This window comes from Labeo rohita, chromosome 12, assembly GCF_022985175.1.
Source record: "Labeo rohita strain BAU-BD-2019 chromosome 12, IGBB_LRoh.1.0, whole genome shotgun sequence".
Taxonomy (NCBI): Eukaryota; Metazoa; Chordata; class Actinopteri; order Cypriniformes; family Cyprinidae; genus Labeo; species Labeo rohita.
In genome coordinates, this window is record NC_066880.1 from 28,421,570 (window position 1) to 28,449,431 (window position 27,862).

The window sequence follows — 27,862 nt, forward strand, 5'->3', positions numbered from 1 at the left end:
GAACAAAATTCATCTGAAATCTTTTGACGTTATAAATGTCTTCATTATCATTTTTGATTAATCTGAAGTATTCTTGCTAAATACAAGTATTAATTTCTATAATTTCTTTCCCAAAAAAAAAAAAAAAAAATGCTGACACCAAGCTTTTAAATGGTATAGTGTACAACGTTACAAAAGCTTTGTATTTCAGATAAATGCTAATCTTTGGATCTTTCTATTCATCAAAGAATCCTAAAAAAAAATGCAAATATTGATAATAATAAAAAATGTTTTTTTTTAATCAGCATATTAGAATGATTTGTGATCATTTCGGATCAGTGACACTGAAGTGAAGTGACTTTGATCACAGGAATAAATTACATTTTAAAATATATTCAAATATTCAAAGCTATTTTAAATACTAAAAACATTTCAAAATTTTACTGTTTTTTTTTTTTTTTTTGCTGTACTTTGGATCAAATAAATGTAGGCTTGGTGAGCAGAAGAGACTCCTTTAAAAAAAACAGATTTTGGAACAGAAAGATCTTTTGACTGGTAGTGTATATTTTAGGGCCCAGCCCTTCCACATTGACCCTACTGTTTGAACAACAGCCCTGACTGCCCTGACCTGTGGCTCGTGACGGGACGCTGCTCGGTCTGGGTTCATGTTGAGCTCTTGCATCTGTATGCAAAGAAGGTTCTGCGGTTCGCTGATAGACGCTGGTGTTGGACGAGCTTCTCTCGACTCCAGAGCCCGAGTGACCCGGAGCCGTCAACGGACCCATAGCAGCAGGAGGAGCAGGAGGAGGCCACATCTTCATCACCTCCTCAACAGCCTGACTGCCTGACTCCACAAAACACACCGCAAAATATGTAAGATGTGATCAGAATATACATAATAAAAAAACATAATTGTGACTTTCTCTGACATTGTGTATTATGCATTGTCAAGGCTGCCGATTTGGCAAATGAAAAGTCTCAAAACATCTAAACATTGTGTGATTAATTTTCCTGGCCAAGGCAACAGCCAGTGCTCTGAATATATTCATTAGTCTCCATTCACAGTCTGTACCTGAACTGCTGCCACCTGTTCTATTGAGAGAGGCTTTCGGTGGCCAGCAAACCAGCCGGTCCTCTTTATTGTGTTGTATCTGCATTTCCTCCTCCTGCAAGGCTCCTGAAGCCCGGACCAGAGACGACACTGCAAACACACACAGCATAATTACAGCCGAACTGCCACAGATGAATGTCACATCACAAAAACTGACCACAAATGATGCGTTAGTCTCACTGTACAGAGGTTATTAATGCTGATGCGCAGCTGAGCTGTGACAGCTCTTCCCTTCGCCCTGGCAACAGCTGCGCTTTCATGTCAGCGAACAAACCCCCATTAGCATATGTGCTCAATGCATGTGTGCGCGTGCGAGAGAAGCGATGAAATGAGGGCGAGCGGCGCAGATTAAACTGGAGGAGAAATCAAAGGGATCAAACGCAGCCGTGCAGGCGATGCGTTCAGAGCTCTGAGAGCGAGAGCAGCCGAACTCACTATGTGTCCCTCACTGTCGCCTCAGTTCAGAGACACGGAGAGATGCTTACCGATGGTTTCTGCTTTTACTTCCACCGGCGCCGGCACCTCCCATGGTTCCTCATTTGCAGGGAGTTCTCGAGCGTTTTCTCTGTCCAGAAACCTCTTTAAACCAGCTCGGTCCTGAGTTACAGCAAAGATATGCCACATAACAACATCATGTGATGGAAGCATTCCATTAATTGTAATTAAACAGATCTGAATAGAGAACGCAAATTAAGCAAAGGCAAAATAAAAAAAACAGTTATGAGAACGCCAAAAATATTTAGATGGTTAAAATTTTAATTACAAAAAAAAAAACAAAAAAACAATTGGTCATGTATAATATAAATGATACTAATTTAACTAAATGAAACTACTAAATTATATTAAAAAGTATATATTCATTTTTTAAGATAATTTCATTACACATAGCACAAATTCAGTCATAATTTCTTTTTGAGTTGTTGTTGCTTTGTCATTTTCACAATTAAAAATTAAAAATGTATTTAAATGCAATAAACAAACTGAAATTGTGCATAGTTTGTGAAAAGTTTAATATTTTATTTTAAGTAATGTCAATTTTAAAACCATTTAAAATTTTAAATACAACTTACCCAAATATTTAGATAAATTATTTTATTTTATTTTAAACAAATTTCAAATTTTATATTTAAAATGCAGCTTTCCCAGAAATATTTAGATGGTTTAAAATTGAACAACAACCACCAAAAATCAATTTGTCTTATATATCACATAAATGATACTAATTTAACTAAATGAAATTACTAAATTATACTAAAAATTATATATTCATTTTTCAAGATAATTTCATTACACATACCATAAATTCAGTCATAAATGTTTTTTTTTTTGAGCTGTTGTTGCTTTGTCATTTTAACAATTAATGCAACTCTTAAAAATAATTTAAATGCAATAAACAAATTGAAATTGTGCACAGTTTATGCAAAGTTTAATATTTTATTTTATTTTAAGTAATGACAATTTTAAAACAATTAAACATTTTAAAAAAAAAAATGTAATTAAATTAAATTACATTTTTTAATCTTATTTTACAATTTTAAAACAATTAAAAATGTTACATTTTAAATACAACTTCACCAAATATTTAGATGGTTAAAATTTTTGTTTTGTTTTGTTTAATTTTATTTTAAACCAATTTGAAATATTATATTTTAAATGCAACTTCCCCAGAAATATTAGATAATTAGAAATTTAACGAAATTACTAAATTATACTAAAAAGTATATATAAATTTTCAGTACATCTTTTTGTTCTGTTTCTCTGTACCACTTTATCACACACACACACAGTTTGAACAGTGATTAACGTGTGAATACTTGTGCATTCAAGGTGTAATGAAAATAAGTTGTTTTTTACTTTTTTCTTCTTAAAAAAACAAAGCAGCCACAAATGTAGGTAAAAACAAATAAAATGTTATGTGAACTGATATATATATTTCTGCCCTGCTCTGCTGAAAACGTCCAGATTTAGTAAACAGGATAGAAAATTAACTTAGGGAATTTATGTATGGCTCAGGGAGCACAATTAAATTAATTTTAACATGCTATTTTTTTATAATTAAGCTAATGCGTTAACCTCTGAATACACCTGGCACAGCTCTTCTCTATGATCTCTGGAGTCACGATCAGATGAGTCACTCGTGCACCTGTGCGAAAACTGGCCTGACGCCCATTGCGACGACTCAGAGTGTCTGAATCACAGCAGGTGAGAGAAAACCCTTGATACGCCCCAACAGACCAGCATCAACAATACACAGCCTAGCAATCCACTTAAGAGGCAGCATTTATTGTTTTGCAGTCTGAGCTCTCAATCACTAAATCTTGTTTTTGAAAACAAGGACAGAGTCACCTTGGAGAAACAGCTAGCATTACTTATGTGTGTGTGTGCATATGGCCTGCAGGCTCATTTTAATCACATTCCGATTTACAGACTGTACTCACATTTACACACGCCACAAGGCCCTGGAGGAAACGCTCCAGCTCTTTGTCAAAGCTCTTGTCTGTGGTGAACAGTTTCACCAGCTCTCTGCAATAATACACAGACAGATGAGACATGAACATGAGCCTAGAGAGGCATCACATTAGGGATGGGCGATACCACTTTATTTGACATACTCTACACACATTTTTAGAGGTCAGAATCATCAGTATTAAAATATTGATATAATACCTAAGGTCTAAAACCATTCTGTTGCACCTGCCAATGGTCAGAAAATTTACAAGCCACAAATATTTTTTACCAGCCATGAAACTGTATGTGCATCACCGGGGAAACATATCTACTTGCATTTATTATTATTATTATTATTTATTTATTTATTTTAATTATATAAAATTAAATTAAATAATTAAAGATATATCACTATAATAACACTAAACTGTAAAGTATTTAATACAAATCTTTATTTATTTAATAATAATAATAATAATAATAATAATAATAATAACAACAACAACAATAACAATAACAATAACAACAACAACAACAATAAGACATACAACAGTACAATTACAATACTAATATTTATGGGGGGGTTTTCTGTGCTTTCAAACGTTAATTAAATAAATTACTAGATTATGTTGTGTTTACACATGGTTGAAATATGGTTACTGTAATGTTAACCATGGTAAATTCAAGGTTATTGCAGTTTTTACTACAAATACTATAATTAAACTATGGTCACTGTAGTAAAATGTTTTTATTTTAACAATTAATTTATTTAAACGCAGTAAACAAACTGAAATTGTACATAGTTTGTGCAGTTTAATATTTTGTTTTATTTGATTTGATTTGATTTTATTAAGTAATGACAATTTTAAACCAATTTTACATTTTAAATGCAACGACCCCAAAATATTCAGATGGTTAAAAAAATTTATAAAACTGTACATAGTTTGTGCAGTTTCATATATTTAAATTTAATTTAATTTAATTTAATTTTTTAATTTTATTTAATTTTATTTTAAGTAATGACAAACTGAAACCTATTTAAATTTTACATTTTAAATGCAACTACCCCAAAAATATTCAGATGGTTAAAATTTAATAAGAAAAAAAAAAAAATTAAAATTGTGCATTGTTTGTGCAGTTTAACATTTTAATTTTAATTTTAATTTAATTTAACTTATTTTATTTTTATTTTTATTTTTTTTTTTTTTTCTTTTAATGCAACTTCCCCTAAAAATATTTGGATGGTTAAAATTTAATAAAGAAAAAACAATGAAATTGTTCATAGCTTGTGCAGTTTAATATATATATACATATTTATTTTTATTTTAAAGGAAATGGCAATTTTAAATCAATTTGAAGTTTACATTTTAAATGCAACTTGCTCAAAAATATTCAGATGGTTAAAATTTAATTAATAATAATAACATACATTTATAAAAAAATACCAAAGCAAATGACAAAATAAATTCTGAAGTCTAAAGGATCTATATTATATTTTCACATTATGTGTTCAGATGAGCATACTGTTTCCGAATTATGTGTAAAATTAAATCACTTGTTGCAAAAAAAAAAAAACAACAACACTATTGTTTGAGCATCAATACTTTCAGTATTGATATATTGATAATTTAGTACGGATCGCCCATCCCTACACCACATTTGCTTTAACTCAAAGGAAGACGCTGTACCTGCAGATGTCCAGTTTGGCCGAGAGGTGATCTTTATGAATGTACAGCTCTTTTTTGTCTTTTAGAAGACATATAATATCCTCACTCTCAAAGATCGCGTCTTCGCCTGGCACCTCGAGCTGATAATGAATATACAGCTTCCCGACCTGCAAAAAAACCCCACAAACTTTTCTGTTTTCCTCCCCTGTGAAAGAGCATGATGCAACAGTCTGTAACTTGTTGGGTTTGCATTCTGGAGAAAAAGCGCCTCCAGCGTACCTGTCCAAACCTCAGTGAGCGAATGAGTTTAGCAATCCCACTCTCCTTCAGCTCACTGTATATGTCCTCAAAATCAGCGTGGTGAAAGATGAACCTCTGGATGTAGGGGACGAGCTGCCGCACCAGGGTCTGCACCGCCGGGCAAGGCCTGTAGTTCTCGGTCTGCGCTTGGGCGGTCACCCGCTGGGAGAGCCGCTCCACCCCGCAGATCTCCAGGAATAACTCACGGTCACGCTCGCTGAACGCCTCCTTCTCCTGCTTGCCTGAGGACGACAGACCCGGGGAATTGAGTTGGAAATGGCCCAGATCGTTCATTACGGAGTTAAAAATAAGCATGCAAGCTGCATATGATGTCAGTGTTTCCCCATCATAACTACACATCTGCAGGTCTCACATTCAAAGCCCAGCGGGCCAGTGCATGAATTATAACAGTTACCATTAGGGGTTTAACAATGCATCAGAATGGATCAATGTTTTGATGTATCGATGTAACATGAAAAATAAATAAATAAGTAATAAAAATAACAATATACTACAAGTGACTATCTGGTATCTTTTTATGAGTTTTAACAACTTTTTTGTATCGTTTCAACTCATGTTGTTGTGTATGTCCTAATAGGGACACTAGATTTGCTGACAGACTTTATTGACTGTTGTCGTTTCATTGCACAAACCAATAATGAGCTGTCGTCAAACAATTGATTACTTTCATTATTTATTTATTTATTTATTTAGTGTTTAATTAAAATGTTCATGTTATATTTTGCTTGCATTTAATAGTTGATGCAAGACACTACAGGTTGAAAAAAACAAAACAAAACAAAACAAAAAAATAAACATTTTAATTACAGTACATTATGACAACTGTTTTGTATTGCAAGTTTTCTGGAATGCTATTCCTAAATACGCAAATAACTCAAATTAAATATGCACTAATTAGCATACAATTCCACAACAGAAACCTGAGCATTGGATTATTACCAACAAAACCACTTGCTTATTTCAGATTTATACATTTTTAAATATTCAAATTTTTAAATTTAATTACAAAAAAAATTAAAATCACACACACAACCAATTTTTTTTTTTTTTTTTTTTTTTTTTTTTTTTTTTTAAGAATTCTCTTCTGCTCACCAAGCCTGCATTTATTTGATCCAACATACAGCAGAAGCAGTAATATTGTGAAATATTTTTACTATTTAAAACAACTGCTTTCTAATTTGAATATATTTTTAAATGAAATTTATTCCTGTGATCAAAACTTTTTTGATTTTCAGCATAATCACTCCAGATGATTTGCTGTTCAAAGAAACATTTGTTATTATTATTATTATTACTTAAAATAATATTTAATAATAATAATAATAATAATAATAATATTAATAATAATAATAAAATGATACAATTATTTCAATTAATATCTATATTTATAAAAGCCGAGTCCATTTTTTTAGGACTCTTTGATGCATAGAAAGATTCAAAGATCAGCATTTATCTGAAATAATTTTTTTTTGTAACATTATACACTATACCATTCAAAAGCCTGGAGTCAGTATTTTATTTTATTTTATTTTATTTTATTTTTTTTATTTTATTTTATTTTTTGGAAAAGAAATTATAAAAAATATGTATTTAGCAAGGATGCTTTAAATTGTCAAAGATATTTATAATGTTACAAAAGATTTCTATTTCAGATAACTGCTGTTCTTCTGAACTTTCTATTTATCATAGAAACCTGAAAAAAATCTACTCAGCTGTTTTCAACATAATAATAACAAAAAAAAAAGTTTCTTGAGCAGCAAATCAGAATATTACAATGATTGCTGAAGGATCATGTGACACTGAAGACGAGTAACGATGCTAAAAATTCAGCTTTTATCACAGGAATAAATTACATTTTAATATATATTCACATAGAAAACAGCTATTTTAAATTGTAATAATATTTTTGATTTTTACATTTTTTTTCTGTATTTTTGATCAAATAAATGCAGCCTTAATGAGCAAAAGAAGCTTAAAAAAAAAACAGTAAAAGCAGTGTATATATAACCAGTAATCACTAGATTTGCTTGTAGTGTCTCTCCTTAAAAAATGGTTTTGTAAAATTGACATAACATAGTAACATTGATATATTGATTATTCTGTGGTATCAGCAAATACTGCATCTCCGGCTAACAGAAGTAATGTCTGATTAATCATGATTTTTTTTTTTTCTCATTAAATGTGGTGACTCTTCAAGTTTGTTACTCGAATTAACTTGAGTCGGTCAACTGTGTCATTTTAGTGAAAATTAAATTACTATTTACTATAAAATTACTATTACAGTGCGAGAATCATTGTAAATGGCATTGCACACACGTTTACCTTCATTCCTGGATTTATTGGCTGCTCTCTTGACTGCAGACGGCAGGTTCAGCAGACAAACCGAACTGTGCGATTTGAAGATCTTCTCCAGGTTTGCGCTGTCTGAGATCATGGGCTTATGAGCTAATGTGACCCAACCGCTAGTCTTGGTGGGAAACACCTTTTTGCGAGACACCATATCTGTTAAGACCACAAAGAAAAGATCAAATGAGAAATCTGCAAATATGCCCAGACGAATAAACACACACACACACGGTTAAAGCAGATCTCACCTTTCAGAGAGTTGCAGTAGACTGGGTCAAGCTGAGTGTCCTGATCTTGATCTCCATAAACACGAGTCTTACATATGTCAGCTTTGAGAGAGACAAAAGTATGTCAGAAAACATGTAAACAGTAGTTTAAGAATGATTAGGCTGGATATCATTTGGTTTTTACCTAGTTTGGCGAAGATGACAGAGGCGTCTTGGACAACATCTCCTGTTGCAAGAGGAGACGACTCACAAACAGCCTCCAGCAGAGACACGTACTGCTTCATAGAGGGACTGGACTGCACCTTCAGAGACTGCAATGATCATAAATGTTCCTTAGAATTCATTTATTTTAGTGTTTGCCATGCTTGATTTGCCACCACATAAATTATCAGTTGAAATTAATAGGGACCTATCAAACCCAAATGTTTCTCTAAATCTGGTTCTCCATTTAATTTTTTCTGGATTCTACTTTACTGCTTTAATTTGTCTAATCAATCATGTCTAATCAAACCAATTGCATAATATATTTATTTATTTATTGTTTAAATGTGTTTTTTATGTGTTCAAGTTTTTCAGAAATTCTGTGTTTGTTTTCATTTTTCTGGATACCCTTTTAATGGTTTAATTAAATCTTAAAAAAAGGCATGTCTAATTAATTAAATCATGAAAAAAATGAAAAAAAGATAATGCCCAATCAAATCATTTGAACCATATATATATATATATATATATATATATATATATATATATATTTTTTTTTTTTTTTTTTTTTAAAAAAAAAAAAAAAAAAAAAAAAAAAACGTTTTGTTTAAACGTGTTTTTTTTTTTTTTTTTTTTTAAAGTTTTTCATTTTTACAGAACTTCTGTGTTGCTTGTTTAAATTTTTCTGGATACTGTTTTAATGGTTTAATCAAATCTGCATAAAGAACCATGTTTAATTAATTCAATCAAATTATAAAAAAGTAAAATAAGATCATGTCTAATCAAATCAATGAAATCATATTTTTTAAATTTATTTTTATTATTTTTTTAAATTTTCATTTTTTTTTGTTTAATTTAATTTTACCAGATACTCTTTTAATGATTTCATTTAATCTTAATAATAAAAAGGCAGGTCTATTCAATTAAATCAAATGAAAAAAAAAAAAAAATCTAATCAAATCAATTAAATTGTATATTTAGTTTTTTATTTATTTGTGTTTAAATGTGTTTTTGTGTTTAAATATGTTTAATGTTTTTTCAGAAATTCTGTGTTGTTTAATTAAATCTTAATAATCAAAAAGCATGTCTAATGAATTAAATCAACTGAATAAAAAAAACAAACAAAAACAATAATAGTACACTATTACACATTTTAATTTTTTCAGAAATTTTATCTTTGTCTGTTTTTAATTTTTCTGGATTCTGTGTTTTATGATCAGACCTTGAAAAAGCTCTTCATCTCCTGCAAATTACTATAAAATGGTGCCAGGACTTTGGGTTCCTGTATGCCGCTGTCAGCCCGTCGAATCAGCTCCTTGTATCTGTGAAACATGCCTGTCGGATCAGACCAGCAAACCTCCTTAAGATGATAGAAACGCCCAGAGCACCAGTCATCCCTCCTGCACGAGAATAAAACGGCACAGGTATTTGTTTTGAAAATATCCGAAGGATAAATCACACATCTGTATGTGAAACACAGCATATCTGACCTGTCATACTCAATGAAGACAGCAGGTGCGTACTGGAACAGATCTCTGAGCTGGACGTTAGTGCACTCGGCAGACAGGTATCGGTACACTGTATGGATGTGATTGATTGTAGTGGTGAAATCTGCTCCTTCAGGCTCCTCAGACGAATTATCAGATACCTTGATGCACCAACTCTTCAGATAGCCAATCATATCCTCCACAAGCATAGTGTGTCTCATACCTGCATCAACGCACAGTAAAAATTGTGAAATATTATTGCAATTTAAATAACAGTTTTCTATGTGAATATATGTTAAAATGTTATTTATTCCTGCGATCAAAGCTGAATTTTCAGCATCATTACTCCAGTCTTCAGTGTCACATGATACTTCAGAAATCATTCTAATATGCTGATTTGCTGCTCAGGAAACATTTCTGGTTATTATTAATGTTGAAAACAGTTGTGCTGCCCAATATTTTTGTGGAACCTGTGATACATTTTATTTTTTAGAATTATTTGATGAATAGAAAGTTCAAAGAACAGCATTTATTTGAAACACAAATCTGTCTTTACTGGTACTTTTGATCAATTTAATGTGTCCTTGATAAATTAAAGAATTAATTTCTTTATTTAAATTTTTTTAATACTTTAATATTTACTTTTTTAAAAATAATTTCTGACCCCAGTCCTTAGAAAAAGTAATGTATGCTCCAAAAGGACGACAAAATGAATGACATTTTATAAAAAAAAAAAAAAATATTAAAATTACATTAATTAAAAAAAAGATTATTTTTTTCCTTTTTTGTGCATCAATTAATAGCAAATGTAAGACCATGAATGCATTAGGTATGCTTAAGTACTTATGCATTACTTAAGTATGCTTATGCATGCTTAAGCATGTATTAAGAAAATTAAAAGGGTTATTGTGATTCCATATTGATTATAAGTCAATACGGTCTTAAGTGTAATTCTGAAGAGTTGTCATCCTTACCTATTGCTCTGGTGAATTCACTGGGGACCTGAACGCCATAAGCGTAATCGACATGGGAGCCGAGGAGCTGGTGCACTTCCGTAGAGAAGATGTAGACAGATTTAGGCTGTAGGTAGGAAACGGCCCGGCTCTCGTCCCACGGCGGCCTGCGCGTGGGAACCCAGGACAGCTGCATGAGGAGATGGTAGAAGGAGGATCTGGCCTCCCTCAAGGACCGGCCCTGACTATCATAGACTTGAACCCGGAGGTACTGCGAGTACTTCTCTCTGTAACACAACACGACACGGACCCATGTAAAACACCAAAGTACAAGTTTATTATTAAAAAATGGTTGCTTTTTAATGTTCAAATTAGGACTGCAAAACTATTAATCTCGTTACAATTAAAAAGTTTGTTTACATATATATATATATATATATATATATATATATATATATATATATATATATATATATATATATATATATATATATATGCGCGTGTTTGCATTTATATACATACATAATAAATATGCACAGTACACACAGTATGTAAATAAACTTTTATTTTGAATGCTATTAACCACGACTAATCATTTTGCAGCCCTAGTTTAAATTATTTTCTATTAAATTCACTTACATTTCAGTTTTCATTTTTATTTTACATTTCAGTGCAAAAATAAAACAAAAAACATCTTTCTATTGCATTTTCTTTACTGGTTACATGAAAAAAAAAGAAAAGAAAAAAAAAGCATTATTCATAAATAAATAACTTTTATGAGTAGTTTGTTTTATTAAATTGGACAAAAAGATTCTCAATTAAAAATTAGTTATTCATTTTAATGAGTTAAAATGAACATGTTAATACTACTGTATAGTAGTTAAATGCATTTACATTTTGCACTATTAATATTTTAATTTTATAAAGTTAAAATGTGGTCTCATTCCTGCATCAACTTACAGTAAAAATTGTGCAATATTATTGTAATTTAAAATAACTGTTTTCTGTGTAAATATATAGCAACATGTAAGTTTAAATTACTTTCTATCAAATTCACTTACATTTTACATTTCAATGCAAAAATAAAACAAAAGATGAACATCTTGCATAAAAATTAGTTATTCATTTTAACAAATTAGTTGCTAATTCTATCTGAACATGTTAATATGACCGTTTAGTAGTTGTGATGAAAAAATGTGATGAAAAATGTGATGAAAATTAAATGAGACCAGTGTTGTTTTAGTATCACTGATATAGTTTGTTAACGATTTAAATTAAATTTTATTTCTATATTTTCTATATTGTCTTTTTATTTAGATTTTAAGTTTGTTTATTAGTTATTTGTATTAATTATTTTTTATATCTATATATCCATTTTTGTAGTCTTTTTATAAGTTTTAGTTGATTCAAATTGAAAGTTAGAAATGTAATTATAATAAGCTTTATATATATTTTATTTCAGTTAATATTCATTATTTATTTATTTATTTATTTTTATAATTTATTTTAATACATTTTTTATTTTATTTTATTTTATATATTACATTTATATATACATTTAGTCATTTAGCAGACACTTTAATCCAAAGTGACAAACGAGGACAATAATCAAAACCAACAAAAGAGCAATATGTAAGCATTGTGACAAGAGATTTATATATATATATATATATATATATATATATATATATATATATATATATATATATATATATATATATATATATATATATAGATAGATAGATAGATAGATAGATAGATAGATAGATAGATAGATAGATAGATATAGATATATATAGATATATAGAAGAAATGACAATGTCCCCGCCCCCCGCCCCTCTTGGGTGGGACAAACTAGAGGTAATAGTTTAGGCATCTTTGGTCTAGATGCATAAAATCGTGCATAAAATATTAACCTCGAATGCAATGCGAGTGAAAGCATCTGCCAAAAGCATAAATGCAAACATCCGTGTGCGGTTCGGCTCACTGTTTGGTACAAGCAGCACATTTGCTGTAAAGCTGGCCAAGCGGGTGGACGTGATTTTGCTTATTAATGGAACTGGAGCATAAAGCGGGGCGACGTGAGGCGGTTCAGGCGAGGCCAGCAGACAGAGGACAGTAAGATGAGTCACACGCTGCTGCAGTTCAACCAGAGCAGTGCTATATTCAAATACATGACATTCAGTTCATATGAGCAACCGGTGCTATACGTCTCCATGAGTACATTATAAAACCAAACCACCAAGAATAGACTGATGCATGTTTCCCAAATAGCATCTGACGTGGTTTTACAGTCATACACAGGCCATTAAATAACCAGGCCAAATCTGTTCATGCCAGCCCAAACAGAGCACAATATTTTCTCCTTTTTAAAGCTTATGAGATCAAAAAAGATAAAATGCAGACAGTGACCTGCATGCCAGACTAATATCCATTTCCAACATGCAGCCAGAGAGTCTAAATAATCTGGACTAGACTGTTAGCGGTAAATGTGGCAGATTGAGCGTAAGTGAAGTGGATTTCTCCACAAGCAGCTGTGAATTATGAAGGATTAAGGCATTACGCCTGACTTTAGGAGGTTAACTGTTTCATGTTTCCTGCTATAGTGACATGGGAGTGAAGCGCAGTCCAAACAAATGCATTGCTATGGCAAAATTTACTTCACTGCTATTTGTCTGCAATGCTCCACCGCTGATAAATGTCCAAAACCATAATACATAAATAGCTTTTACACAAGTCTTAAGCTTGCACTCTAAATTAAATGAAAAGTTGCAAACAATTGCTTAAATAACATGTCTAAATAGGCAAAAACGATCATAAAGCATGACCAGTAGAGTCTAATTCATCAAAACAGCAGATTCTTTTCATTGAAAAACTCAAGTTACTTGAATATTAAAATTTCATTGTTTAACAAAAAAAAAAAATACATTTTTTAATTCATTACACATTGCATTTAGCAGTATTACTACGTTATTAATATTAAAAAACCGCAGCTATAATTAAATTAAAACAGGAAATACATTATCAGTCAAAAGTTTTTAATGTATTTTAAAGAAGTCTCTTCAGCTCACCAAGCCTGCATTTGTTTGATCCAAAGTACAGCAAAAACAGTAAAATTTTGAAATATTTTTACAATTTAAAATAACTGGTTTTTTATTTGAATACATTTTAAAATGTAATTTATTTCTGTGATTTTGTCATGATGCTGAATTATTAGCATCATTACTCCAGTCACATGATCCTTTGGAAATCATTCTAATATTCTGATTTGCTTTTTAAAAAACATTTAATTATTATTATTATTATTATTATTATTATTATTATGTTGAAGACAGCTGAGTAGAATTTTTTCAGGTTACTTTGATTAATAGAAAGTTCAGAAGAACAGCATTTATCTGAAATGGAAATCATTTGTGACATTATACATTATAATAACAATATAATTTAATATTTGATCAATTAAAAAAAAAAAAAAAGTATTCATTTCTATAATTTAGAAAATTAGACTGACTCCAAGCTTTTGAATGGTATAGTGTATAATGTTACAAAAGCTTTTTATTTTAGATAAATGCTGATCTTTGGATTTTTCTATTCAAAGAATCCTGAAAAAAAAAATTACCCAACTGTTTTAAATATTGATAATAATTCAAAAAATGTTTTTTGAACCGCAAATCAGCATATTAGAATGATTTCTGAAGGATCATGTGGCACTGAAGACTGGAGCTTTGGAAAATTCAGCTTTGAAATCACAGGAATAAATTACATTTTAAAATATATTCAAATACAAAGCAGTTATTTTAAATACTAAAAATACTTCACAATATTACTGTTTTTGCTGTACTTTGGATCAAATAAATGCAGGCTTGGTGAGCAGTAGAGACTTCGTTTAAAAAAAAACAAAAAAAAACAAAACTTGTTCAGTTCAAAAACTTTTGACTGGTAGCGTATATACTTTATATATACTTTTTTTTTTATTTTAATTATTAAGACAGTATATAAAATATTGGTTTCCCGGGCAGATATTAGAGCAGATATTAAAGACGTTTATGCAACCTTTAAATGTATGAAATATAATGAAAGAAAAAAAAAAAACCTTGCAAGTACGTATGTTTATATGAATGAATGAATCTATTAAAGAATGAACGAATAGATGCGTGAATTAATAGTTTAGTATGGAGCTTGTATTAACAGTGTTGATTTACCCAGTGTCCCAGTTCTTGTCCAAAAGGTTGATCAGTGCTTGTCTCTGCTGTAGTTTGCTGGGAGCGGTCAGATCATCTGCAGTGGCCAGCGTATGAAACTCAGCACACTGTTGATCCTCGATGACATACCGGTCATCCGCAGGCCTGGGCCACGGCTTGCTCTCCACGGCCCACAGGCTAGACGCCTGACACATACACACACACACACAGATTACAAAGGTTATTCAAACCCGTCTGACAATGACAGCGTCTGGATGAACATTCAATGTAGATATACTAGCAGATACTGCACTCTGACCTTTGACCTCAAGATATTTGCAGTACAAATACATATGTGACCATATGGGCAAAAATGATCGATTTTTCTTTTATGCCAAAAAATCTTTAGGATATTAAGTAAAGATATTTTGTACATTTCCTACCGTAATATATCAAAACTTAATTTTTGGTTAATAATAATGCATTACTAAGAAATTCAACTTTAAAGGCGATTTTCTCAATATTTAGATTTTTTTGCATCTCAGCCAAATATAGTCCTATCCTGACAACAATGGAAAGCTTATTTATTCAGCTTCCAGATGATGTATAAATCTCAATTTAGAAGAAATTGACCCTTATGACTGGTTTTGTGGTCCAGGGTCACATATAAGTTAAATAACACATCTTTCTAGTGCATTTTCTTTACTGGTTACATGGAAAAAATTTGATTCACAAATGAATAACTTTTGAATTATCTGTTTAAATGAATTGGTCATAAAGATACTCATCAGAATGAATTAGGTCAATTTTCTAACTTCATCAGAAGAGTTACTGAATAAACATCTGACTTCTGAAAGCATGTTTATATGACTATGTTTTACACATTCACATTCTGTCCTATTAATATTTAAATTTTAAAAAGTTCAAACGTGGCACAGACTTGGTATGATATACTATCATAATATGAATTTTGAATTATATATATTTTTAATTTTTTCATTTTAATTTCAGTGTAAGTTCTTAGCATTTTTTTTATTGTTTTCTACCGTAATTTTCATTAGTTTTTGTTTTTGTTTTTTTTTTTTTTAATAAGTTTTAATTTCAAGTTTTGGTTTGTTAGTTATTATAGTACATCAAGCTGAACTAAACAAAAATAAGAAATGTTGCCATGGCAACTTGCAGAACTTAAATCAATTTAGTTTGAAAAGTTAAAGTTTAAAAGTTACATTAAACTTTAATGTATTTAGACATTTATTAGAATTTAAATTTAAGCTTTGTAATTGATACGTTAATTGCTTTTTAAATTTTAATTGAAAAATATTTTTTAATTTTGTAAATGGTATTATATGGTGCAGAATTTTAATAGAGCTGATTATAAAGTTTTCAGGAGGTTTGTTTCAAATGTATTTAGAAAAATGTTAAAAACGTATTTCAATTTATAAAGAATACATAAAAATCAATATTTATCAATATTTATTGTTCCATGGTTACATAATGACACGTGTCTGAAATTTTCATCTTTTTAAGCATTAATGTGTTGTTTAAGACATTGAAACCATGAGGGAGGATGTCGAACAGCAGGTCACAAGTGCCACTGGAAGTTGAAAAGTTCATCTTTCATTTCCCCTTTTTGTTACAACCAATTTGTACCAATTTTAGGTCACAAAATGCTCCAGAGAGCAGCGATTGGCTGAAATACAGGCTGCTTTTGATCTCTCTGTTGTACTGCACACACAACAAAAGCGAAGCTGACATGCTTCGTTAGTTTTCCTCGTGGTGACACGCTTCAGTCTAATCACAAACACACACACACACACACACACACACACACACACACACACACACATTAACACACAGATTCGTCAGACCGTCTCACCAGCTCAGAGACTGTGAAGGTGCGTTTCTCTTTCTTGAAGATGAGCAGATCTCGCACTCCCAGTGCACTGAAGAATTCTCTCCATCCGCTCACGTCTCGGTCGGCCCGCAGATAGCAGGCGTCTAGCAGCACCCAGTCCACACCTACCAAAGGAACATAATTGCTTATGAAACAACTCCGTCTCATTGCATAACACTCTGCGTTCATGCATATTTCATGCTTTTGTAAGTCCCTACAAAAGAGTTCTAGTTCAGTGCTTCTGAAGCATGAATCAATTATTTGGGACAATCACAAACAGAGAACTTTATTCCAAAACTAAGACAAACGACAACTAATTCTACATATGCTGATATTTTAGTAGGTGCACTTTTTTATCAAAATATTTAAATCTAAATAAGCAAAAAAAATTGTGATTATTTGTGAATTTTTGTATTGCGTTTACCGGGGAGCACACTGGGAAGGTGGATGTTGTCGTACTCCTTGGAGAAGTGTATTTTGTGCTCAGCGGGACAGAGGAAGCCCTTGTTAGTCAGCACAGGGATGTTTGTGACGAGGCTCCTGTAATCTTGATCCTGAGAGTGCAGTTTGATGAACACCAGGTAGCTGATGACGATGTCCTCAGGCTTTTTCTAGAAGGAGAGTGAATTAAATAAGAATATGAGGAACATTCATAATAGATGACAGCACATAATGGATTTCACACGCTCGATTCGGTTTTAGACATCCTGAGCGGTTATGAATCACCCAAATACGTGTAAATCTTATTCCAACTTGGCTGTAAATCAGTTTAAAGGATGCAAGTAAGCTGTGCCGTAAGAAAAGATCATGTAAACCACCAATGCATTATGTGTATCTGTACCTTATTGGTTACTGATTACTTTTTTATTGGTATCAGTCTTCTACATCTACAAATAATTAGGGCTAAATTTAAAGATTTATGCATTTGAATTGCATATAAAATTTCCATTAATTGGGAATACACTAATTTAACAGAAATAAACTAATAAACTTAACGTGACACATTTGTCAGTCATACATAAATGAAACGGGTCAGATTTCTACGAAAATCATGGCAGGGTTTATTATTAACTATGTGAATCTAATTGATTTTATTAAAATACTTATATTTTCAAAACACATTTAATTTGCTGAAAACAATTTCATTTAACATTTAAAATTACAATTAAAATTACATTTTAATATGGTTTAAATATGATTGTGGAACAAGCAATATTCAGTTAGTTAAAATGTATTAGATATTGGTAGGGCTGTCAAACGATTAATCTTGATTAATCGCATCCAAAATAAAAGTTTGACTGCAGTAATTCATTAACACTTAAATATAATCTTTCATATATCTCAAAAAGAATATCCATTCAAATTTCATACTGTACACTGATGTTTGAAACTTAAATTCACTTGTGACTTTTAAAGCGACTGGTTTTAGTTTTTACTGTTATTAATGTATTTAGACAAAATAGCATACATTTTAAAATGTTGTAAATTGTATCATACCATGAAAATAATTATAAACTTATTAGCACATTTTAATATAATTAATTTCAGTTTTTAGTGTTTCATTAGTAATGTATTGAGAGAAAATAGAATACATTTTAAATGTAATTTTAAATAAATATATTTAACTTTTAATTCATACATTTTCATTAAGTACATTTAAATTAATTAAAATAAAAGGGTGTTTTACTTTTAATGCATTTAGACAACATATTTGCATTCAATTAAAATTTACATTTTAATTAACACATTTTGATTAATCACATTTTAAATGGCATAGAATTGCATAGACATTTAATATTTTACATGTTAGTTAATACATTTTCATTTTAAATATCTTTAAAATAATTATTGGCTTATCAGTACAGTCCAGAATTTTAATATCATGCATCTATAATGTGAACCACTGGAGGTTCAAACTACTGATGTGGAGTTACTTAGAAAGGCCTGATGTTCTTCTGTGAGGATCAGATCTACTATGAAGCAAATGCAAGTGATTTCATTAAAGGATTAGTTCACTTCCAGAATAAAAATTTCCTAATAAATGTACTCGCCCCTACAAATGTCCAAACTGTACTTTCAATGCAGCTTCAAAGGACTCTACATGATCCCAGCTGAGGAATAAGTGCCTTGTCCAGCGAAACGATCTCTTTTTTTTTTTAAACCATTATATTTTATATATTTTTAACCACAAATGCCATTTATTTAGACATTTACCAGAATTTAAATTTAAGCTTTGTAATCGATACATTAATTGCATTTAAAATGAAATTGAAAAATATTTTTTTAATTTAATAAATGGTATTATATGCCACAGTCTTGCACTAGCTCGACCTTACGCATTACATAATCACACACTTGTGACGTAGGCAGCAGTTCTGACCCAGTGTTTACAAAGTGCATGTGCAAAGAAAGTCAAACGCTCTTTTAAAAAACAAAACAAACAAACAAACAAACAAAAACAGCACAATGGCGAAGAAAATGAGTTGGAGTTTTTTCTACCCTACCTTTTTGAGCCACAGTGTCCTTTACTTGAGTTTTTATATTTCTGTCAACTTTCACTTTTACTCCACTACATTTCCTTTTTAAAATGTATAGTTTTACTCTGATACATTTCCACAAAGGATGTTCGTTACTTACTACAAAACAAAGTCAGAAGAACACAGACCGCAAAGAATGCAGGTTTTTGTTTTTTACACTACCATTGAGAAATTTTAACCAAAGTATGTTATAGACTTTTCATTAAAGAATCATATCAACTTGTGGAAAATGGGCATCCGATGACTCCTTTAAGACTTTTACTTAAGTAATATTCTAAAGCGTGACTTCAACTTCTACCAAAGTAATTTTGTGGCAAGATATCTGTACTTTCACTTAAGTATGTCTTTCAAGTACTTTATCCACCACTGACACAGACTAAGAACTAACCATGCGTGACCTTTCCAGTGTGATTACACAGTGCATGAAGACGAACTGCGCATCACAAAGCTTTTGTGGTTAAAAAGCATATAATTTTTTATTTATTCATTTTTCTTAGAAAACGAACGATCGTTTCGCTAGATAAGCTTATTCCCGTATTCCTCAGCTGGGATCATGTAGAGCCCTTTGAAGCTGCACTGAAATGGCAATTTGGACCTTCAACCCTTCGACCCCCATTGAAATCCACTATGTGGAGAAAAAAACCTGGAATTTTCCTCAAAAAGTTTCTTTTCGACTGAAGAAGGAAAGGCATGAACTCTGGGATGACACAGGGATGAGTAAACTACCAGGAATTTTTTATTCTGGAAGTGAACTAATCCTTTAATTAGTCATGGTTTGGCTCAGTGGTTAAAGATTTGGGTTGGAAAGAGTTGAAAGTGAAGAGTTTGTAGGTTCAAATTCCGTTAGAGCCATTACTGTTGAACGGCCATTTATGTATTAAGTGTACTTTGGATGAAAGTATCACCAAAGGTGACAAAACCAGTATAAAGCATCTCTGACCTCCCAGGCTTTGCTCCTGAGCAGTGGGTAGATGTGCTGCTGCAGGACCTGCTGTGGCTCCAACTCATGGACGTTGAGTCTCCGGAGCAGCTCCCGCACCTGCGAGTTCCCCAGCTCATCCAGACACGTCAGCAGCCGCGGCTCCACGATGTACAGGTCCTGATACAGAGCCTGCAAATCTACAGCGATAGGAAGCATGAGTGCACACGAGCGGCTACGTGACCCACTTCCAAGACCCTCCGGGCCTGAATACTGATGTATAATTCATCCCTTCCCTGCTTTTAGCAGATGTATGTGACTCTACCTGACACACAGTGTTAGCGTGGCTCGTTTCCATTCAACTCAATTCATATTTTCACCAGACAAATCTCTCATGACTTATCTGACAGCAGCCACAGAAGAAAAACGAGTCGTTTATTAATGTTCAAAGGGAAGCGCGTGTGGGAGTTCGCTCCAAAACAGAGATTAGAGGTAAAAGGAAAGATTTTAGAGGACAAATGCATCTCAATTTGGCGTTTCATTTACAAAACTACCCCTTTTTTGACTGCAGTGACGCACGTAGTGACTCGCTCGAGCGCTTTTTCTCCAGTGACTCACTGTATTGATTCAGGAAATAAGCAGGAGATGAAGATAATCATTCATTTTGCAGACAGCTCTAGAGAATCTGTCTGCATACAAGTGCAGCTGTAGACCAGATATGAAAAACAACTTCTGACAGACTACAAGACTCAAAGAGATAGTTTACCCAAAAATGAAAATTCTGTCAATAATTACTCATGTCGTTCCAAACTCATAAGACCTTCGTTCATCTTCGGAACAAAAATTTAAATATTTTGGTTGGAATCCGAGAGCTTTCTGGCCCTGCATAGACACACCATATAGTTAGTTACATAACTAACATGTCCTTACTACCTTTCTGGACCTCTGAATGTGGTTGTCTCTTTGCTGTTTATGCGGTCTACGAGGGTTTTATGTGTTTGAAACGACATGAGGGTAAATAATGACAGAATTTTCATTTTTGGGGGAACTATGCCTTTAATAAAGATTTATGCATCTATGAATTACTTTAACTTAATCAGTTTAACAGAAGCAACAAACATGGACGTCAAGCACGCATGTTTGAGCTTCCACTGATGATATATGTGTGACCTTGGACCATAAAACCAGTCATAAGTAGCACGGGTATATTTGTAGCAATAGGCAAAAACACACTGTATAGGTTAAAATTATCATTTTTTCTTTTATGGCAAAAATCATTAGGATATTAAGTAAAGATCATGTTCCATGAAGATATTTTGTAAATTTCGTACTGTAAATATATCAAAAGATTTTATTAGCAATATGCATTGCTAAGAACTTTATTTGGATACAGTATTAAGATTTTTTTTTAACCCTTAGATTCCAGATTTTTAAACAGTTGTATCTCAGCCAAATATTGTCCTATCCTAACAAACCATACATCAATGGAAAGCTTATTTATTATTTAAATCTCAATTAAAAAAAAAAAAAAAAAAAAAAAAAAAAAAAAAAGGACCCTTACAAGGTTTTGTGGTCCAGGGTTACATTTGATCATTCATATATGAATAAAGGCCTAAATTAAATTTAAACATCATACTACAATGTTTTCTCTCTTTTAAACCGCTGCTTTTATATGGATCTCTTCATAAATTTTTTGAGGCATCGAAGTTTTGTTGCATGGACTTTTGAAGGAGGAAATTTCATAGGTTTTACTAAAATATCTTAATTTGTGTCTCAAAGATGAATGAAAGTTTCTTTGGCAGAATTTTCATCTTCGGGTAAACTATCCCTTTACGGTTTATTAAAGGCATAATATGTAAGTTTTCGCTACTAGAGGGCACATACTCAAAACAAACAAAGAATCAAAGGCGTAGTTTGAGACAGCATGATTGTGTGAGGAATCACAGGAGCTGCTGTCTTCATCCCCACAGCTGATGCAATCTGTCGGGACTTGGCGAGAAATCGTGTCCATGGATGAGGTAGTGAATTAAAGCCACTGTAGTATGAACAAGATGGGGCTCAAAGTTGTGGAAGTGAAACAAGGATGCTGGAGCAATTGCTAATGAAGGATGGGCAAGGTACACGGCTCCAAAGAAGTGGAGCTTTTATTATGCCAGTCAAGTGCTTCCGCTCTTTCCAGTCGTATGTGAGGTAAAGAAAGTGCTGTTTTATCATACTAGATACATTTGAGTGTGTTGAAAGTTCTGTTATAATGCTACTCTGTATGTTCGTCACCTGTCTAATAAAATGCATAACATATAGTAATAGTAATAATAACAATAGTAATAATTACTATATTATTAAATCACAATATAGCTATTTTTATTTTATCTTTGGTAAAATGAGAACAAAGCTGCCATTAAACAGCAGTTTAATCAAAAGCAGCGAGTGATTCCATCTTTTCTTTTAATGTTTGATTAACATTGAGACAGGTCTATATTAAAACCTACTGTAATGCATGGTTCTAATACAATGTTATAAATCAGACTTTTCCCCAACCATTAACTAAACGCTCATTTCAAAATAATGTACTTTATAGGGAGACTGCATGCTCTCAGAGTGACACGTCTTATGCACACGCTTTGCAAATGACAGTCAGCATGATCATCAGCATGGGTTTGAAAATGATATTTCACTGGTTTGACCTCATGTCATCGAGAATTCTATTTGAATATTCATAAAGCTGGAATGCTGCACTTTGTAATAACAGACCTACAACTGAGGTCTGTGAGAAGCAGCAGCAGTTATTCGGAAGTGAGCAGAGAAAGATTTTAAGATTTTAATAATTACTATCTGGAGCACTGGGATCGCTAGAAGAGGGTTTAATGAACTCATTTTTGTGAAAACTTCAAATTTGACCAATATGTATCTCAAAAATAAACAGTGCACATTCCGACTCATTTTGCCAGCACAAGTCACATTTTAACATTACTGTATCTAAAATGTAACACAATGTTAACTTCCTGTTTACTGAAGTGTTGTACAAATCAATATCACATTTGCAGTGGTGCAAATATTGGGGAGAATCAGCACTCCTGCTGGTCTGATATCACTAAACTATATCATATGATAGAAATATAAGAGGGTTATTAATTTTTTGCACTAATATTTAGAATTTCAGGCTCATATAATTGCATTCTAACAGTCAGTTGTCCTGCATAATGTTCACCTGCAACTACATCGATGCAAGAGGATGGATGGGATGGCTGCGTTAAACGCCTTAATCATTTCATTGCGTTATCTTTTCCTTAATTAATCACACCAAGTATAAATATAGCCTATATGTCAAGAAAACTGTATGAATGGTTCCGCTGCAAATCTGAAGAGCTGCTTAGGTAAACCAGGGTAGATTGTTCTGTTGATGAATTACCTGTTTGAGCTTGCGTCACATCACTTAGAGGGAAGAAAACTCCCTCTGCACTCAGAGAAACCACACTGCCGTTGGCCAGGGGGATCATGGGAATGTCTTTGAGGGACTGGAGCAGGGCGTCCACTTCATACTCCGGCTCCAGCGCACGAAAGTTACACGCTAATAACCTGGCCAGCTTCTTCAAATCATGCTCTGAGCAAAAAATAAAATAAATAAATAAGATCAAAAAAGAGTCCAGTCAGAACGTGCAAGTTTCTGCACACAATCATAGCAGAAGATACCTGTCTTGAGCCGGCTGTGTTGCACGAGTTCTCTGGCCATGGCACAGGTGACGGTGATGATCTCGGCGGCTTTAAGGCGATGAACGCCCAGAGCGGTTAGCAGTGAGCTGGAGAGGCGCGACTGCAGTGCAGGGTGCAGGTAAGACAGACTCAGGCTTTTGCACAGATCCTCTCCTCCAATCACTTCCTGGATCAGACGGTCCTGACACACGGCGAGCTGGGAAGGCTGCTTGAACTCCACTCGGCCCTCTAAAAACAGAGCTGTCAGTTAGTTTATGCTTAAATGACTGTAAACATCAGCTGAGGGCAAAAATGCCTTCAAAATAAACAAAAATGCCCCACAAATTCAACAGAAATCTATTAAGTCTGTCACAGTTAAAGCAAAAAGTGAAAATTAATGAAAACTGTTGATTCCGGCATTAGATCTGCTCACGCTGCATCAGATTTCTTTTTACACGTTTTTGAAGCACTAACCAATCACACGTTTGCATTGAGCTTATGATTGCAATCAGATGGCTTTAGTCATCACTGAAAATAAATACAACACACATATTCTCCCATCTTAAGGCTGGAATACACTACAAGATTTGTTTCCCTGATTTTTGCCCCAATTTACAGAACAAGTTGATGCCAGTTGGCAAAAGTCAGAGCCAGTCTGCAGATTTGAGTTGGCAGTTTCAGATTTTAAAATCTGTGTAGTGCATTCCAGCTTTAAAACAACAGATATGATGTAAGAAAGAGGTTAATTTTTCAGTGTAGACAGCTTCAGTGATTAAAAAGGGAGTACAGAACTCTCACTAGACCAAAGTCATGGAGCGCTTTAGTGATGGGGAACATATTGAAGCATATGAAAGGACTATTTATCTCACAAGTCAGAATTTTTTTCCAGAATTGCAAGGTGTAAACTCAAACTGTGAGATAATCTCGCAACTGTGCGACACAAACAAGCTTCCTACATTTTTTTCTGTAATTTATGACTATTGTACTGTACATCTAATGTCATTTTTATGGTAAATGTATAAAAAAAAAAGTATATAAAAGTCATATTTCCAATAAATAAATAAATAAATAAAAATCACAATTGAGATGTAAACAGAATTTGAGGGAAAAAAATTTCATTGTAAACTTGGAATTGTGAAAAATTCTGAGTTTATTTCTTAATTTTGTCTGAATTGTGAGATAAAAAGTCGCAATTACCTTCTTGTTTTTTCCTTGCAGAGAATGTGACTTGCATTTTTCTCAAACAAAAAACATTTATGAAATATGTATTTTACAAAAAAATTCACATAAATCAAAATAATGGCGTAACCCAAAATGCGTATAAACGATGTGGATTTTTAAAATAACAGAAATCTTTCATAGGTTTTCTACTATATATTTTACTGAGACATCATTTACATTATATTAAGCCGTACAAGTCTTAATACCCAGGGTTCCCTTTAAAAAGGGAAACTGGTACCTACCGCTGTCCTCTTTGGCAGGAAGACACGCTTTGCCCTTCAGCAGCTGAATGATCTGATTGGCCACTGGGTTGAAGAAGTCCAGGATCTCACTTGGTTGAGGGATGAACTGCATAAAGTAACAGAGGCCGCCGAGCCCACTGAACTCTGGGTGTTGCTGTGGGATTGACATTGCATGTGCTCATTAGGGCTATAAATGTTCATTCGGATGACTAAAGTAGCATAAAGAAAGCCAAAGCCATTTTTTTCTTTTTTTTATGCTAAAAGCAGCTCCTTAAACAGACTGTGAGCCTTGACCTCCATCTGAAGCTGGAGATTAAATGGAAATGCATGCAAATTAATGAAGGAACATCATATTCCACTCCGCTCTTACACTGAAGACGTCCATAGCGTGCACAAACAGTTGCGGGATCTCAGAGCGAAGCCATTGGTTCCACGAACTGTCCCTGTCCACGTCCTCTCTAGAGGAAGGGATGTCAAAATCACCTACAACAGGAAACAAAATGTCACAGTATTTGTTAATATTTTTAATTAATTTTATTTTTATACTTTCTGATTGCACTTTAATTTTTGGTGCGTGTTGTTTATTATTTTAGATGTATTATTTTATATTTTTGTTACATATATTTTTTTAAATATGTCTATACGTATAGTTTATATATTTTTTTTTAACATTTATTTATTATCATTTCCATTTACAAAAAAAAAAAAAACCTAATAAAAAAAATGTCAAAAACACACCAAAATGATTCAAACTTTTACTGAAATGTGAAGGGAAAAAACTAAAAAAAAAAAAAAAAATATCAATGATACTAAATGATACAGTTTAGTTTTAGTTTATTTAGTTTCAGTTATTGTAATTACTTAAGTTTAAACTACACTATTAATAACCCAAAATAAAATAAGCATGTTTTTTTAATTATTTTATTTCATTTAACATTTTTGTTTTAACTAAAAAAAAAAGTTAATAATAACGCTGATATGAGATTTAATAAACGTGACAACATCAGGTAGACGGATAACCGTGATTTCCATATGCACGTGTCAAACCTTGGATGATGAAACGGAAACCAAAGCTGCGAAGTGGAAGAAAGGCAAAGACAGGCTGTTTCTGAGGCTTCACATCACATGAAGACGAGTCACTGAGCTGGAACGCCAGGGCCAATTCTGTTGACTCCACGTCGTCTTTAATCTGCACAAAAACGCAGAGACACACTTAAGACATGCAGTGAACGGTGTGTAAATATCAAGGTAGAAACTACAGACATCATGATTTTAAAAAAACATACTGAAACATCCTGTTATATAACATTTTATAAATATACTATAATGAATATAATATATTTTATAATAAATAACACAACATAACATAATACAACATCCTAACCTAACCTAACCTAACATCCTAACCTAACATCCTAACCTAACCTAACATACCCTAACATACTAACCTAACATACTAACCTAACATTCTAACCTAACATACCCTAACATAACATAACATAACCTAACATACTAACATAACATACTAACCTAACATACTAACCTAACCTAACATAACCCCCTAACATAACCCAACACAACCCCCTAACCTAACACAACATAACATCCTAACCTAACATTACATAACATCCTAACCTAACATCCTAACATAACATCCTAACCTAACATAACATAACATCCTAACCTAACCTAATATAACATCCTAACCTAACATAACCCAACCCAATATAACCCAACATAATCCAACATAACATCCTAACATAACATCCTAACCTAACCTAACGTAACATCCTAACCTAACTTAACCTAACATAACATTCTAACCTAACTTAACCTAACATAACATCCTAACCTAACATAACCCAACATAACATCCTAACATAACAAGGCAAGGCAAGTTTATTTATATAGCACATTTCATACACAAAGGTAATTCAAAATGCTTTACATAAAAGACAGTAGAATAATCATAAAAACAATAATATAAACAATAATTCACAAAGAGGCAGTAAAATAATCATAAAAACAATAATCACAGCAATAAAACAGAAAAAATAAATAAAATTTTTAAAATGATTAAAAAAACTGATTTAAAATAAAATTTAAGACAGTTAAAAATGGAAAAGGACATCACATCCTAACATAACCTAACATAACCTGACAGAGATATCTAAATTAATTTAATAAATTAAGTGATCATATAAATGCTCTCCAAGGCTGCATGTATTTGATCAAAAATCAATAAAAAAAATTATGAAATATTATTGCAATTTAAAATAGCTTTTTTTCTGTCAATACATGTTAAAATGTAATTAATTTCTGTGATCAAAGCTGAATTTACAGCATCATTCAGTGTCAAATGATCCTTCAGAAATCATCCTAATATTCTGATTTACTGCTCAAGAAACATTTCTGATAATTATCAATGCTGAAATTGG

The 27,862-nt window shown here is 32.3% G+C and overlaps 1 protein-coding gene across 5 annotated transcripts in view; it reads right to left on the minus strand.

Annotated features, from left to right (window-relative positions):
• wu:fj29h11 (uncharacterized) overlaps window positions 1-27,862 on the minus strand; it is a 60,104-nt gene that overhangs the window by 3,341 nt on the left and 28,901 nt on the right. For all 5 annotated transcript variants that reach the window (XM_051124075.1, XM_051124074.1, XM_051124073.1 and 2 more), the window contains 21 exons: window positions 26,472-26,613; window positions 25,795-25,907; window positions 25,425-25,578; window positions 23,962-24,210; window positions 23,681-23,872; window positions 20,293-20,471; window positions 17,240-17,426; window positions 16,798-16,940; window positions 14,943-15,127; window positions 10,762-11,027; window positions 9,791-10,010; window positions 9,523-9,700; window positions 8,284-8,410; window positions 8,121-8,201; window positions 7,849-8,028; window positions 5,485-5,747; window positions 5,227-5,372; window positions 3,529-3,613; window positions 1,576-1,687; window positions 1,052-1,180; window positions 608-823 (listed from right to left, as the gene is read on the minus strand). In XM_051124075.1, coding sequence (XP_050980032.1) covers window positions 608-823; window positions 1,052-1,180; window positions 1,576-1,687; window positions 3,529-3,613; window positions 5,227-5,372; window positions 5,485-5,747; window positions 7,849-8,028; window positions 8,121-8,201; window positions 8,284-8,410; window positions 9,523-9,700; window positions 9,791-10,010; window positions 10,762-11,027; window positions 14,943-15,127; window positions 16,798-16,940; window positions 17,240-17,426; window positions 20,293-20,471; window positions 23,681-23,872; window positions 23,962-24,210; window positions 25,425-25,578; window positions 25,795-25,907; window positions 26,472-26,613 — 3,547 coding nt within the window. The remainder of the gene's footprint in view (window positions 1-607; window positions 824-1,051; window positions 1,181-1,575; window positions 1,688-3,528; window positions 3,614-5,226; window positions 5,373-5,484; window positions 5,748-7,848; window positions 8,029-8,120; window positions 8,202-8,283; window positions 8,411-9,522; window positions 9,701-9,790; window positions 10,011-10,761; window positions 11,028-14,942; window positions 15,128-16,797; window positions 16,941-17,239; window positions 17,427-20,292; window positions 20,472-23,680; window positions 23,873-23,961; window positions 24,211-25,424; window positions 25,579-25,794; window positions 25,908-26,471; window positions 26,614-27,862) is intronic.